Source organism: Lactuca serriola, chromosome 4 (assembly GCF_051521515.1).
Source record: "Lactuca serriola cultivar US96UC23 chromosome 4, Lser_US96UC23_V15, whole genome shotgun sequence".
Lineage (NCBI taxonomy): Eukaryota > Viridiplantae > Streptophyta > Magnoliopsida > Asterales > Asteraceae > Lactuca > Lactuca serriola.
In genome coordinates, this window is record NC_136411.1 from 24,396,179 (window position 1) to 24,413,093 (window position 16,915).

Consider the following 16,915-nt stretch of genomic DNA (forward strand, 5'->3'; position numbering starts at 1 on the left):
CACTAAGACAATAGATACCAAGGTTCACTCATACCATATTTCATCACACACCAACTATATCATCTACCCATGTTTTACCCAACATATTTGTAGATATAAATACATATACAGTTTAACTCATTTAAAAACTATACAAAACATCCATACCACACTCATCTCAAATAAACAACAATATATAAACACATAGAACGTATTTCATAAAAAATACTTCATATTTATGTGTTAGAAGAAAGTAACTACACACTCACACAAAACATATACTTAATACATTCAAACAATACTTGCATTAAAATCGTGTTTGTGAAAAGGACTATAAACTCAATTGATCAGAAGATGATCGGACAGCACTACGGCTCTAAGAGTAGTAATCTTCGGTGAAACCGGGATCACTTCACACACCGGACTTCTCGCGGGCAGAGCTTCGGCTCGGAAACTCTTTTCTTCTTGGGATCTTCGGGCTTCGGGACTTGCTTCGGGTCTCAGGATGATACCGGGGCTTTGGGGCTACTTCTTTGCATGTAAATCGAGGTAATATGGGTGAGAGAAGGGTAAATTAGCAACCTTGGCCGGCTGCCCCTTCAAAACTATTTATAGGGTTGTTTTCTCATTTTCCATGTCGTGGACAGTGTTTCCACATCGTGGGTTTTATCGTCACTGCATGCGTCATCGCAAGTTGGGTCTGGAAGACTCCAGGAGGCGTCAGAAGACATGCCACGTCGTGACCACTGATTTCACGTCGTGGTATCTGACAGTCTTGGGGTTTCGCGCCCCGAACTTCAGAAATCCATAACTTTCGCATACGAACTCCGTTTTCGACGTTCTTTATATCGACGCATAGGTAAAAACAAGATCTACAACTTTCATTTAGACTCTGTCGGCTAATTTTGACTTTATTTTTATTATATTATTTTTATATTATTTTTAGTAGGCCGGGACAGGAAAACTCCATTAGAACTTCGAAAAATCATAACTTCCTCATACGAAGTCAGATTGTTTCAGCTAAATATCGCTCAATCTCATATTCGAGCTTCGGGTTGTACACTGCTAAGCCCAAACTTTGAAAAATCATAACTTCCTCATACGAAGTAAGATATGGGCGTTTTTTTATGCACGCTCTAGGTTTAACGTATTCTACGACTTTCATTTAGATTGCTAAGGCCAAATATCACTCTAACGTAAATTCACTATTTACGCCGCGCTGTGTCGTGCGGGGTTCTCTCGCGAAACTTCGACATATCATAACTTCTTCGTCATAACTCGGATTTCGGCATTCTTTATATATTCAGAAACCTTGTCACGGACACTAAAACTTAGTTAAGATTATTCATTCTAAATAATCTTCTATCAAAAGGTCATTTTCGACACTTATCGTCTTTTAATTGACTAGCCCTGATCTACGGGCGTTACAATCCAACCAATGATAACATTACCAACCATTACACTGATGAAACATAATCTACTTTGTTATAAATGAACGCTACATGTCCAGTTGTAGTCTTATATCACATCCGACCTCATACGGCCGACAACCTTCCTTAATTCCACGAATGATGTGGCCTTCCCACAGTCTCACAACCCGCACACCGGGGTCTAATTCTACCTAAAGGAAACTACAAGCCAGACTGTCGATATAGAACACTGTCACAGCTACTCATTGACCAGGTGAATGCTATGGGCCACCGCGTAGTCTTACAACGCTACTACTCTACTTGCCAACCTAATGGATGTTATGGCCACCCCGTGGTGCTCCTACCGCCACCTGCTATCCTAGTGAATGTTGCGGCCACCCCTCAGTCTTACGAAACTTCTACCACTACTTGCCGTTCTAAACAAAATAAATCATGGGTCGGAGCCAAATTCGACTATACCCCAATCAGGTGCTCGGGTTATGCCTTGAGTCCCAAAGCCTTAATCAGACAAGAACATGCTGAATGGCTCTAAAACAACCCTTAACCTGTTCCCAATCACATACCCACCATGCATCACTACTGATGTGCATGGTAACCTGAATATCCATTCTTGTGCCACCCTTAGTCCAAACAATTCTCCCTTACTTCGACTCGAATATGTTCTTCCAATCCACAAAAATTGACCGATTTCCAATCCATCTCGTAACCTTACAATTCAAATTGTCGACAACCTGAGCTTACAAGAAATATCATTACACTACCAGCTAATATTAGTGATCACACACATTCTAAAACCAGTTGAATACTTCCTTAAATCTCAATGAGCTCAATAATCTCATGTACATCCCATTGACTCACTACTAGTCCTCAACGACTTATCGGATGACAAAGTACAACATCTCAAAACTTGAAACAGGTACCCAATAGATTCCACAACCTACTTGCAATTAGAGCAATTCCCATGCAAACCTGCAATTGACCACAGTACGAAGGTATGAACTTGACAACCACCGATTTTACACCCACCATCAAACGAAATTCTCATTGCCTTGAAACCAGGAAGAACCCCTACATGTCATGCATTCAAACCTGACATGCCCACCTTGTGAATTCGTTGAATTCTTGTTGATACCACCAAAGATCAAATAGACTGTTGGTCTTTTCTCGCTTTAAACTTGTTATGATGATGGTCGATGCCTCCTACATCGAAATCTAAAACTGGTTTACCTACATATTCCCTAAACACGGCTCTCGATATGCAAAATGGCATGTGAAGATTTTCAAGATAAAATGTCCAGACCGTGACATTCCCATTTTCACAGCCAGAAAAGACCGATTTGTTTATGCCTCGTATTTAAATCAGAGTATACTTTTAAAGAAAAGTGTTGCGGAATTTTGTTCCCAGAAAATCATGATAAATAGGTTATCAAAGCATTTCCGAAGAAATGTACTTTATTCATTTTAAAACTTTGGGATATCAACGTCAATACAGGAACATAAGCATAAACAGAACTTACATTCATTTACACTAGTGATTTACATCTCTTTAATCTCTCAGTGTAGTGTAGCTTTATATCGACACCTGTGATACAAATAAACTGAGTGGGTTATGTTGGGAAACCTGGTAAGTACATAGGGTTTTCAACCCACAATAATATAGTTATTATGTTTAAACATCAAACAATCAACCCAATTACCCATCCCCATTATCTTCTTTACTCTTAAGGATCTACCCTAAGAATCATCTATCATTCACCTTTTCATTCCTAAGGATTCTCCTAAGGAATAGGCACGAAGTCCATCTTTGACTATGGCGCAACAGCCAATGTTATCTATTAGGCGCAACTGCCAATATTATCATTTAGGCGCAGCTGCCGGGATTATGACGTTCTCTATTAGGCACAACTGTCGATGTTATCCTTTTGCGTAGCTGCTAGGATGTTTAGAGTGCATCGTACTTCGAAAACATCTACAGGTTGTGGCACAACTACCAATATTCATCTATATCATCTTTCCTCCCTCATCATTTATCTACCCATGTTCTACCCAACATATTTGTAGATATAAAATACATCTATAGTTTTAGATCTGAAGAAAAGGTTCATATATGAAAACAAAATACATCTACAGTCTAGATCTGAAGAAAAGGTTCAGATCTGAAAACAAAATACATCTACAGTCCAGATCTGAAGAAAAGGTTCATATCTGAAAACAAAATACATCTACGGTTTAGATCTGAAAAACAAAGAAGTTTAAATCTTTAATCTAGCACATATCTCAAGTAAATATGCACACATAGCACATAATTTATATAAAATACTTCATATCTATGTGTAAGATGAAAGTAACTGTGCACTCACTTGATAAGCTGATGATTCGGACAACACTTCGCTTCTTAAAATAATCTCCTTTGACGAAACTGAGAGGTTTCCTTGAAAACCAGGCTCTGCGGGGGGCAGAGTTTCTAAACCGAAAAATCTTTTTCTCGGAGTCTTCGGGCACTCCGGGGCTTTCTTCTAGCTCTAGGGAGGTTTCCTTGGCTTCAGGGTGGTTTAGGGAGGCTAGAGAGAGAGAGAGAGAGAGAAAGAGAGAGAGAGTAGAGAGAGAAAATGTGGGTGAAATGTGTGAAAAATGAGGCTGCACCTCACACCCTTTTACACCTGCATACGCAGGGCGTTCCAAGGGGCAGGTGTCCAAAATCGGGTGGAGCAACGTGGAGTTCTCCGGACCAAGCATGCGAGTATGCGGAGCGCTCTTCTCTACGCGGGACATACTTGAGCAGCCTCGCAAATGGCACTCCCGACTTCTAAAATTCGTAAATTTCGCATATGAACTCCATTTTTAACGTTCTTTGTATCCAATCAAAGGTGGGACCGTACTCTACAACTTTCGTTTAGACTTCGTCGGCTAATTTCGACTTTATTTTTAAAGTTATATTTTTAATAGGTCGGGATAGGTAAAGTCCGTTAAAATTTCATAACTTTTTCATCTGACGCCCGTTTTTGTCTGTCTTTTTACTGTTGAACTACTATTGACGAGATTTCGATTCTCGTTTAGGTTGTTTCGGCTAAAAATTGCTTGGTCTATAATTCGAATTCCGGGCTGCACACAACTATGTCAAATCTTAGAAAATTCATAACTTCCTCATACGAAGTAAGATTTAGACGTTCTTTTTATGCATGCTCTTGGTTTAATGTATATTACGACTTTCATTTAGATCGCTAAGGCTAAAAAGCACTTTATCATAAACTCACTTTTTACGTTACGCAATGTCGTGTCGGTTCTGTCACGAAACTTCGGCAGGTCATAACTTCTTTGTTATATCTCGGATTTCGGCTTTCTTTATACCACCGGAATCCTTGTCACGAATACTACAACTTTCTTCATAGATATCGGGCTTATCTAACGTTTTATTTTTGACGCTTATTTTTATTATATCTTTACAAATAAGTATATAATCACATAAAATCACATAATATTCCAGTAATTCATCTTTATTATTTTAAAATAGGTTACAATGGTTGGTCATGACTATTACATCATCGAATTAATGCTTAGCCTCGAAACACAGGCGTTACATAGACCATCTTGATGAAAACTCCAATTTCTAGGTGGAGACTTAGATAAACCACACATAGTGTGTCATATACAACATACAATCATAAACACAATTAATAAGAGCATGAAGGAAGCGAATACAACACATACCTACGACGTCAACTAATGGAACTCAGGTCCTATCGACATGTGACTACAATTTTCGGCTCCCCAAGGACAATCTTTACTGACATGACCAACCCTACCACACTTGTGGCAACCTATACCCTTATATCGACAAACCCCATCATGCTGCTTCCTGTATGTACTACATTAACCTCGGCCATGCTGGCCCCTCAACTACTGACCAGAAGTCTTGCGTCTCTTCGCAAGACACCCAACTGTCTACACCTGCTCTGGCCTCCTCTACCCCAGGTGCTCTAAATCAATTTCCCACTCTCAGACTCTAGCAATCATGTCCTCCAAAGTTCAAAAGGCTGAAAAGCTCACAAACTCCCTGATATCGTCTCGGATCATATCATGGTACCTTGTCTTCATCATCTCCTCGTATGCGGCATACTGTGGAACCAAAAAGCGCCCTCTCCCTAAACTTGGTGGTGATATCTGCCACAGTGTTAGTCGTCTGGCGAAGGTCCTGAAACTCTCTCGCCAAATGTTGCACCTCAATAGCTGGTGCAAACTCCACCCTGAACCAGGTCACAAACACATCCCAAGTCGTCGTCTCTATGGCTTCACCTCTCAAAGCATAGGCTACATCCTCCCACCAATCTCGAGCTCATTTTTTCAGAAGACAGGATGCAAATCTGACCTTCAACCCCTCAGGATAGAAGCTTCTCCAGAAAGCGTTCACTATGTTCGCTAACCGCCTCCTTCTAGCAATAGGGTCCTTCTCCCTAAAGAACTCGAGAGCTCCACAAGCATTGAACCTGCGGAAGGAAAGAGTGTGAGCTCCTATAATAGCCATAATCTTAGTGCAGAGCGCGCCCATATGCTCATCCAAAATCTCTATAATCCCCTCCTTGATTGATTCGAATATCATAAGAGTCTGGTCTAAAATACCATGGGTGATCTCCCATGAGATGAACTCCCGTATTTGCTCATCAATCAGCTCAATACCTGCACCAGATCCTGAATGAGAACCTGAACCTCCTCAACATGTTCTCATCACCATTCTGAAAAGCAATCATACAAATGATCAAAACATACCCAAGAATCCTCAACCCATAGGCTTCCTAGGTTCTCTGTGACTCTCCTCGATTCAAGTATGGATCTCGTGCTTTTAGTAGTATGAGCCAAATACTACCTTCCACACCTATCCATACTTTCCTCAAGAATTACCCTGGATCCTCCAGGTCACCTTCTCAAACTGTTACTCCAAGTATTCGCTAAACAGCGCATCTGTTACCACCAAACACTTCCCCGACTCTCCTAGGTTCCTCACCTTGCCATCAACTATTGAAGAACTCCTACCAATGTCAACCAACTATCTCATAAATACAATCACATTCTACAAAGCTTAGATAATCCTTCGACTAAAAGACTCACCCCTACAACGGTTTGACTCAAACAAGATCTGTGCAGTAGGGTCAAATCAATCACTCTGAGATTATTTAACCTTCTCAGCATGTGATTTATCGTATTCACTTAATTGTTAAATCATATCACTAAGGGTTCCACAAAGCACAAAGCAAGTAGCATTCATGCAATAACACCCCAAGCCATGAAAAACAACAAAGGGCATCCCAACTCAGTTGCTACTACCATGCTAGGACCTTCTACTCTCACTGCCAGTTGTCTTATGCGTGCAAATTATACACTATACAAGATCAAATAGTCTGTCGAATAAAAGACTATCCTAGGACCACAACTACACAAGGAACATGAAATAAGGCAAAATCAGTCATTTTAGGGCCATATGATCATAATCATATACAATTTTTAAAGTATATAATTAGCAATTACAAATTCCAAATCTAGCATAGCATCTGATCCTCCTAGGCTATGAGGCATTATATATCAGGCAAATCCATCCAATCATTTGAAATCCATACAAGCAGGCAATTCCGAAATCACAAACAATCAGGCATATAAAGGCATCTCTCCTAGCATGAAATTTTGAACAGATCCTTAACTCTAATCTAGCATGTAATTCTCATAACATATAATCATAACAAACATGTATGGGTATTCTGGCAATCACTTACTCGAGCTCGGCTGAATGCACACATCACATCCCTTTCTTCTTTAAAATCTTTTTAGCAAATTCATTTTCTTTCAAAATTATTATCAATTCCTCAGTTTGTGTTCAGACACACTCGAAATTGTGCCCGAATCCCTCAAACCAAGGCTTTGATACCAACTTGTAACGTCCTAAAAATTCATAGTAAAATTTTCATTTTTAAAATAATAAATCGTACAAACAAGTTGTTCCAAACCGATCAAAGTGAATATATTATTTAAATATCAGAGTAATATCATTAATTGCCAATACGGAAAACTCTGGGGGTGCTGTGCAGTCACGCCAGACCCTTCCCATTCGAACCCGAAGTACCTGAAACCGTAAGCACAAAGCTTAGTGAGTTCCCCAAAATATTGCATACCATACATACAATAGAGATTGCTATGTGCCAACCATAGTCTTGCCATTATGCTACGAGTCGTATCATGGTCTTTCCTTACCAGGCTTATCATGGTTTTGGGGGGGGGGGGGGGGGGGGGGGGGCATTGTATCGTCATTGGCTAATGGTTCATGTGATTAGAACGGATGATCAACTATATCATACGAGTGGTTACAATTTTAATTGGAAACCAATTGATTTATTTAGGTCGAGAGAAATTATGTCTGGTCATCGGGTTTAATTTTGGCAGTTGGCATCGTGATGTATTGAAGAAATATTTCAAAAATGTTAATTCATCATTTTAAAAGCACTACTGCCCATGTGTGACTGACAGATATTGTCGTAAAAAAAAGTAGTTCTAGATGACTTTTTTTATTATCAATTCTCATTTCATTAATTAACAATTAGTAAAGAGCATTTTTTAGATTGAAATTTTATATTATTAATTTATTATTAAGAAAATGGCAAGAAGTCACTATATCACCATAAATTTTTGATTTCGACACTGAGTTATTTTTTTTCAATTATGTCTTTATATTTACACTTTTCTTGCAATATCAATCAAATGACCGGTTCTTCCTGATCTCCCGGTAACCACTTTTCCTGAATTGCAATAAAGTCATTAAGTTTACCGAAATTTTGATTTTGACATTGAATTTTAAATTGCAAGAAAGTCACTATATTACCACAAATTTTCAATTTTCACACTAAGTTTTTTTTTCGACAAAACTACAAATTTGGTCCTTGTGGTTTGCAAAAATCTTTGGATGGGGTCCAAAAAGTTTCCAGCTTGCATAGAAGGTCCAAATCAAGGTTTTTCTGGGTTTTTAGTCCAAAAACACTTGAAAAGACGATTATACCCTTTAAATTTCTTTTTTTATTTTTTACAATTATTCTAATACCATTTTAACTTAAAAATAAAAGAAAAGAAATGTATTATCCCCCACCCACCCATACGTTCTCTCTCTCTCTCTCTCTCTCTCTCTCTCTCTCTCTATTCGTCTTCTCCAACACACCAATCTACAACTTGGAAATAGCATTCCATCATCAAAACTGCAAAACTCCACCCACATAATTCCTAGTATGTTCACATAATTCATCTCCATATCATTTGTAAAATCACTTAGAACTTGGATGAATCAAATTTCTTTTGAGAATTAATTTAGGGTTTTCAAGGGTTTTCATGTTCTGGGTTCATCGATTTCCGGGGCTAACAATTTCAGGGTTCGAACGATTCTTGGGTTATATTTATTTACAGAAGAATGAACAATAAAGATGATTTCTACAAAAGTCAATCCAAGGAAGAAAGAACAAAAAATGATATTTACAATTGTGTGTATGTGTTTGTTTCTGGACTCGGGAACAAAACCTTCATCTTCGTGCTTTCGTTTCAAGAATAAGAATAAACTTGTTTCTAGGATCAAATTTCATCTCTCGAGTTATGGGGATGAACACAAATCAATTTTCAACAATACACACAGTGGATGCATTTCTGGGTCTGAAAAAGGACCTGATGATGAGTCGAGTTTTGAATCTTCAATTTTTGAATTATTGGTTCTGAAAAAAAGAAAAAAAGGAGAGAAATAAGAATATGATATGATTGTTCTTGAGTTCTAGTTTGTTCTTGATCTAGGAGATAAAATCAGGAGAGAGAGAGAGAGAGAAGTATCAGTGGAGGGAGGGAGGGAAAAAGAGACGTAAGAGTGATAAAATTTTACCCATTTTATTATTATTATTGTTATTGAAACTGTAATAAAATGTAAAAAAAAATGTAAAAGTAAATAAATAAGGGTATAACCGTCTTTTCAAGTTTTTTTGGACTAAAAACCCAGAACAACTTTGATTTTGGACCTTTTGTGCAAGCTGGAAACTTTTTGGACCCCATCCAAAGATTTTTGCAAACCACAAGGACCAAATTTGCAGTTTTGTCTTTTTTTCCCTTAATTGTATCATTACATTTACAATTTTGTTGCAATGTCAATCAATTGTCCGATTCATGAGATGTTATTATGGTTTAGAAGCTCAACTTATACAACAAATAAATGAAGTTTGCTCATATGGTTCAAACTCACATACAAGTAATTGAAAAGGGAATAGTCACCCTTTCAAGAGATGTTATTATGATTTAGAAGCTCGACGTGTACAACAACTAAATAAAGATCTCTACAAGGTCGATCTAAACCCCTACAAGGTCGATTATTTGTACAACAAATAAAAAAAGACCCTTATAAATGAAGATCCCTACAAACTTGCCTGTAAACAAACTGATCGGTTACCATAAATGTAGCAGGTTACCAAATAATTGACATGACAATATTGTGATGTGGAAACCACATAAAATCTTAAGTGGTAGGATTGAGTTTCAAATATAGGATTTGCATCGTATCTAATTCCACCTATCTTTTTAGGTCGATCCAGTGGTTCAAAGTCACTTAAAAGTCAGCGAAAATGGTGTACTCACCCTTTTAGGTGACACTTTTTATTATAATGTTTAATGTTTAATTCTCATGAGAGTATTTCTTCACAAATGGCATATGAATGTCAATCTAGTGGTTCAAAATCACTTAAAAGTCAGTGAAAGGGCATACTTATCATTTCAGGAGCTATTATTGTGGTTTAGAAGTTTGATTTGTACAAGTAAATGAAGACCCCTACAAGGTCGATCCAGGAGAGCTTAGTGAATTTGAACCACTAAATCGACCTTATAGGGATCTTTATTTAATTGTTATACAAATCGAACTTTTAAACCACAATAACATCTCCTGAAATGGTGGCTACGCCATTTTTTGCTAACTTGTATGTGAGTTTGAACCATTTGACTAGCCTTCATTTATTTGTTGTACAAATCGACTTTCTAAAGCGAGCTTCTAAACCACAATAACATCTCCTGAATCGGTCAATTGGTTAACATTGCAACGAAATTGTAAATGTAATGATATAATTGAGGAAAAAAATTGTGTCAAAATTGAAATTTTAGTGTAATATAATGACTTTCTTGCAATTTGAAATTCGGTGTCAAAATCAAAATTTAATAAACTTAGTGACTATTGCAATTCAAGAAAAGTTGTTACTAGGAGAACTGGTTATTTGGTTGATATTACAACAAAATTGTAAATATAGTGATATAATTGAGAAAAAAAAAATAACTCGAAATCAAAATAAAAATTTTATAATAATATAGTTACTTTTTTACTAATTTTCCTTTTATTATTTAATATACTTAACTACATCATCCACCAAATCAAGCTTATACCGAACTGCACTTTTGTGAGGGTTATGACTTGTAGTACTTTGATTGTAACCAACAAGGCAACGAATGCCAGTGGCCCATTAGGGAATATTCTTCAAGGCTTTCGAGCTGTTTACTCTCATGGTGGGGTATTACATACACATAGGTGTAAGGTGTTTGCAATTCTTTAGAGCTATTTCAAGAAATTCTAAACTTAATTTTAAATGTCTCCGCTGAAGGTTGGTGTTGGTAGCCAAGCTTAATCTTATTATTAGTTGGCCTAATTTCGATCAACTTTCAATTAATTGGTTAACCGTTAATATTCTGAAGGCAATACATAAATAAATCTAAATATTCGTCGAATTTATTCAAATAATAATATTATATTTGTGATTTGTCAAAACCAAAAACTAGATAATTTAATGGGGCCCTTGATATAGCCATTCAGGCACAAATGGCGGGTTCTAGAGGGGCACATTTCAAACCAGAAAATATGAAAAAAAAAAAAAGAAAAAAAAAATAATAAAAATTGGTTAAAAGAACATCTCATTTTTTTCATATAAACATTCTATTTGATTTTTTAATAAAACTGTTCATAGGTGTCAATTTAACAACATAAAAAAAAACAGAATAGATTCTTTTGAGAGCCAATTTTTTTAGAAATTAGAACCTATCAGGTTAAAACCAATCTGTCCGGTTTGAAATAAATTTTCTTATATAACTGAAACCATTTTTTTCGGTTTTTCTTCTATAACCAATTTTGGTTTTTTTAACAAAAAAAACCAATATTTTTAACACATTTTAACTTCTAAAAAAACAAATCGATTATAAGCGAAAGCAATTCATAGGAAACCAGTTAATAAAAATCAAAACTAATTCAAAACATCAAAACAATTATATGTGTACCTCTAGTCCAGACCGGACTAGGTTCAACCAAAAAACCCAAGTCAGTCACTGTTTAGTCTACCGACCAAGACCGATCTTTTCCTTGACTTCAATTTATAGGTAAAAACGGTTTATTGTAAATTAAATATTTTGTTGGTTATCGTAGTTTATGTAGAAAATTATATATAAGAATTGAACTATGAAATGGTCAATCTGGATTAAAACGGAATAAATTATTAGTCATAATATATAAACCGTTATGTTAAAATTTCTTTAAATACGTTAATTTTTAACTGAGAACACAATACACCAAAATATGACACAAAAATTCAAAAAAGAAAAAGCTCTCTAATTTCTAAACTCAATTTCAATTATGTATATAAGAATAAACAAATTTAAAGAAAATAACAAAAAAATGACAATTAAATTATGTCATAAACGTTATAAGTCATTGAATTGCATAAGCTTTGGTGCAATTCTTAACAACCTATCTAAAGCATGTGACGTGAATTTCCTCGCAAAGAGGTGACATATTTGGTTTTTCTTTCCATTATACTCACAGCTCTTATCATCTCTTAATTTCTCTAAAAACTCTTCGGTCACATCATTTCTTGTGTACTTAGTTGGATGGGGCCCGCCCTTCGCCCAGTCAACAAAAGTCAACGTCCTATTTGAATTCTTCTCACCGAAATGCTTAGTAACAAATGTTGGCAAGTAATGCTCGTCTGCATAGCATTGCCCATCACAAAAGTCATGGAACACTGAAAAATACATCTTATCAGATATCACTTCGATAGCCAACTCACGATCCATTTCAAACCATTGTGACCCTTTTCGCCAATCCTCAATATCTACAACGGGTGCCATATTGGGGCTATAGCGCCCACGACCAACAGGCCCCTCTAAATCATAGGACTCTACAAAGTTATTCTTTGAGTTTGTCAGGTAAGAGTACACTGTTGAGAAGTTGAACAGGGGAATACAAGCTTCTGATAGTAGAATGAATCGTTGGTTTGTGAAATCCATTAACGCATTTGCTAATAGTCGACGCTCGGCTTCGATCATATTGACTTTTCCCCATTCCACATCCTATAATTCAAATATATAAACGTAAATTTAATTTCACAAGGATAAAACAAAGTTACAGAAACTTAAGGACTTAAATATAAAAAAGATTGCAATATCTTATAAGGAGTATATTTACAAAAAGAGGTTGTAAATTGTTTGTTTCATAATTAAACTCACATGCGAGATGATAGAATAATATCCATGTCAAACCCATATGAATCAATGTTCCAAATTATTTTTAATATTTTATAAAGAAAAAAAAATTAAATATTATTTTAAATGGAAAAAAATATTCCACTAAACTTTTGAAAAAGTATAACGGCACCATACACATCCAGCTTGGATACATCATACAAGTTTATGGCTATTGGGCAATGCTTCCATCATACACCCTTTGCCACTTGTTTTTCTTATTTTTAGAGAAGCAACTTCTTTAATAATAAATTATTAGAAATTTATTTATAACCCCAATGATTTAATTACATCCGTTATTATTTGTATCCTTCTTCGTTAGAGTTAAAATTATATTTTTAAATGTAACGATATTGATTCAAACTTATAAAAGTATGTCTCAAAACTCAAAATTTTAAATAATTTTATAAAGATCATGATATGAAATTTCCAAAAACAAAAGGAAATAATTGCTTACATTTTAAGGAAACCAAATATTCGAGACAATTTGATTACAAATGATATTGTTGATCTTCCTAATTAAGTAACTTCCAATCATCCCATTGTAGAAAAAAAAATCATTTATAAAAATCAAGTAGATATATTTAAGTATAACATTGATTTTAAATTTGATAATTTATAATCTTCACATCAGTGTCAATAACCAACAATCCTAATTTTCAGATGATACGAATTGTTATGGCTATGGTAGAAATCCTAAACCAAAAATTTTGTTTTGAAAATTTCAAGTTTTTATGTATATAGCGAAAGATTAATTCGATAATTTAGCAACTTTTTACCTTGCTTGGAATTCGCCGGCCATGAAATACAGAATCCTCAGGCTCCGTCTCATTGGCAGCCGAATCGGAGCTATGAACATAAATGGTGTAAAGACCTTCGTTTCCTTTGAAAAATTTATCCCACAGCGGCGACAACACCACCGGACCTCTAGTCAAAAACATAAAGGCAACCTTCGGGATTCTCTCGAACGGGTAATCTCTAACTTTCGGAATCATCGATGCTCTCCAAATCAACTCTTCATCGGTCATATCGTGCATCAGTTCCGGTGGGTTCAAGTAGCTTCCCAATCCAACTTTCGGCGGCGGCGGGGTTGTTTGTGGTGTGGTTATAACGTCGGCCGGGACGGCCGTGTTGGTGGTGGTGGAGAGGGAAAACTGTGTGAACTGGAGATTGAAGGAGACGTTTTTGAGATGGAAAGTGAGAATGATACCGAAACATAAACCGAAGGCGAAGAATAGGATGAGAGAAAGGAGATTGGATAGATGTAATGGAGCATTGAAGAGCTTGAAGAGTGAGATCATTTGATTCTGATTACTGTTGTGATTGTTCTTCATGTTCCCGAGTGTAGATCTACAGAAGCGGATTGAAATCGAGATCCTGGGTGCGAAAATGGAAGAAGGGTAGGAAGGGATTTATGCAGTGTGGGAGAGAGTAGGCGGTGGGAATGATTCAAAAGGGAGGTCCAAGTCAACAGCAACGTCCTCCTCATTTCCATAAAATCAAATTATTATTTCATTAAGCTTTTACTCGGCATACCAGCAGCCGATCTTTACAGATTTTTAACGCATTTATTCTACTTTCAAAATTAAACCTATGATTTTCTTTTGAATATTTATTTTTAATTATTTATAAAAAATTGTGTCTAAAGTCTAAAATTTGATGAAAAAAAAAAAACTATATTGTTTAAAAGGTCTAAATTACATAAAATCAATAGTAAAAAACTAGAATTGAAAATGGTTAAGGAAACTTTTGGATTATAAGTTTTTCTTTTATGTACCTAGTTTTTTTATTAATTTTATTTATTATGAAAATTTATCATTCAAAACTAATGTAAATTACAAATTTTAGTTTATATGTTTTGCTAAATTACAAGTTTAAGCCAATTTTAAAATTGTCTTGGCGGCGTACTTAAGTTTGTATTTAGTTACCGGATATGGTCCATGAGTTGTATAAAATGACTTTAAAATTCAGATTAACCTTCCAATTTGAAAAAAAATATGATGGCAATATCAGCAATGAAATCACGTTTAAGGATGTCATTGGGCACAATTTTTAAATTTAGATTGGACTCACAATTTTAAAAATGATGGCAATATCAGCAATGAAAATATGAAATCACGTTTAAAGATCATGAACCAAATTCGTAATTTAATTTAAAAATTATATTTCAATGTGAAGGTTTTTTTTTAACCGGCAAATACAAATATACTAATCTAGTACTAAACTAACACCTAAGTACACTTATGTACATGACGGGACTTGAACCCTCGACCTCAAAGAGGAAGGGCATCACCTGATACCGTTGAGCTAGAAGCCCTTTGATTCAATGCGAAAGCTTTTTGTAGCCTTTTTCTTCAAAAATAAATACTATATATTACATTATGTTTAAATATTCTATTAACGACTCTTATTTTATTTGTCGGTTTTTAAATACATGTTATTATTAATATTCCTTTGACTTAAAGGTTAATTTCATTTTGTGTTAAATTTTGTTTTGTCACAAAGAATCATGGTTCTAAAAAGCACGCCATGACGCGCCTCAAGGCGTGCCATGGCGTGAGGCGTGGTGTAGTCGTTATGAAAACTTCAAAGGCGGGTTTGTGAAGCGTGGCGCCCAAATAACGTGTCAATGCGAGCCTTATCATGTTATGGCGCGAGTTTTTTTTTCAAGGTGTGGGTTTTTTTTGTTTTGTTTTTTTAATCGGGCCTAAAATAAATGAGTTTTTGTTAACTTTTTTCTATTAGATATTAATATAACACTTCTAAAAACTTCAAATATTTGATAAAATTCAATAATTATATGATTTATATATTTTAATGTATATAATATAGTCACGCCTTGAAAAACGTCATGGCTTGCCAAGGCTTGTCATGGCTTAACTTTTACCTTGCCGCCAAGTCACGCCTTACGTTATTTAGAACATTGCAAAAAATTTGTATGATTAAGGATTATAATGAATAGTTTGATCGACAATTTTTTTTTCTTTTTTTAAATGTATATATTAAGAATTGAAGATAGATGGACTTAATTTCTACCCATAGTCGCTAGATGTTTTGTAGGTTAGGGATGAGAGTGGGTCTAAACCTGGACCGGTAGGCCCGGACCCAGAAAACCTGAAACCGGTTAACGGGATTTGTAGGACCGGAAACCAAACCGATATATAGGGACGAGTTCAGGTTCGGTTCCGAGTAAGGTACCAGATAAAGTGGATCTAGAATCGCAAAAGCCTGGAAATCGGAATTTTTTGATAATTACTTAATGGTTGAACTATGGAACGTGAAACCAAAAATGACAAAATATAATCTAAAATCATGTACAAACTCTAAACTACACGTTGCAAAAATCTCATGGTAATCCGATTTTAAACGAATTAGATATGCATTTTTAAAATTTCATAAAATATACAAATAAAGTTGTAAAACAGAAAATTCATAGCTTTGATGTCCCAAATTTGGTGGATTGTAAATCAATGAATATGAAACGAAAAATGACAAAATTATAATCTAGAATTATGTACAAACTCTAGAATACACTTTAGAAAAAACCACATGCTATTCCAACTTCAAACGAATTAGATATGCATGTTTTAAAACATTCACATAATAACAAAAAAAATCTAAAAAACATAAAATGTCCAGCTTTGATATCGCGACATTGAAGGACTGTAAGTCAATGAATATTAACTCAAAAATGATAAAATTATAGTCTGAAATGATGTACAAACTATAAACTACACTCTAGAAAAAACCTCATGTTAATCCGACTTTAAACAAATGAGATATGTGTGTTTTATACTTTTCATAGAAACTGGTTCCGGTTCATAAACCCGGTTTACACGGACCCGAATGACCCACAACCCGGATTACCCGGAACCCGGATAAAGTCATTCTTTAAACCCGGGACCCGGACCGGTTCTACATATTTCGGTTCTAATGGTTCCGGTTTGGTTTTCCGA

The 16,915-nt window shown here is 35.5% G+C and overlaps 1 protein-coding gene across 1 annotated transcript; it reads right to left on the minus strand.

The window, feature by feature from the left end:
- Nucleotides 1-12,048: 12,048 nt before the first annotated feature.
- On the minus strand, nucleotides 12,049-14,406 carry LOC145101213 (glycosyltransferase BC10-like). Its single transcript, XM_079038392.1, has 2 exons — nucleotides 13,739-14,406; nucleotides 12,049-12,788 (listed from the first exon to the last, which is right to left on the minus strand). The coding sequence occupies exons 1-2, from the start codon at nucleotides 14,291-14,293 to the stop codon at nucleotides 12,141-12,143; spliced, it is 1,203 nt and encodes a 400-aa protein (XP_078894518.1). The 5' UTR covers nucleotides 14,294-14,406; the 3' UTR covers nucleotides 12,049-12,140.
- Nucleotides 14,407-16,915: the final 2,509 nt, after the last annotated feature.

Excerpts from the sequence above, each read along its gene's own strand:
- LOC145101213 (XM_079038392.1), bottom strand. The coding sequence starts at position 14,293 with ATGAAGAACAATCACAACAGTAATCAGAATCAAATGATCTCACTCTTC. Across the intron at positions 12,789-13,738 it reads GCCGGCGAATTCCAAGCAAG|GATGTGGAATGGGGAAAAGT; the intron begins GTAAAAAGTTGC and ends TTTGAATTATAG.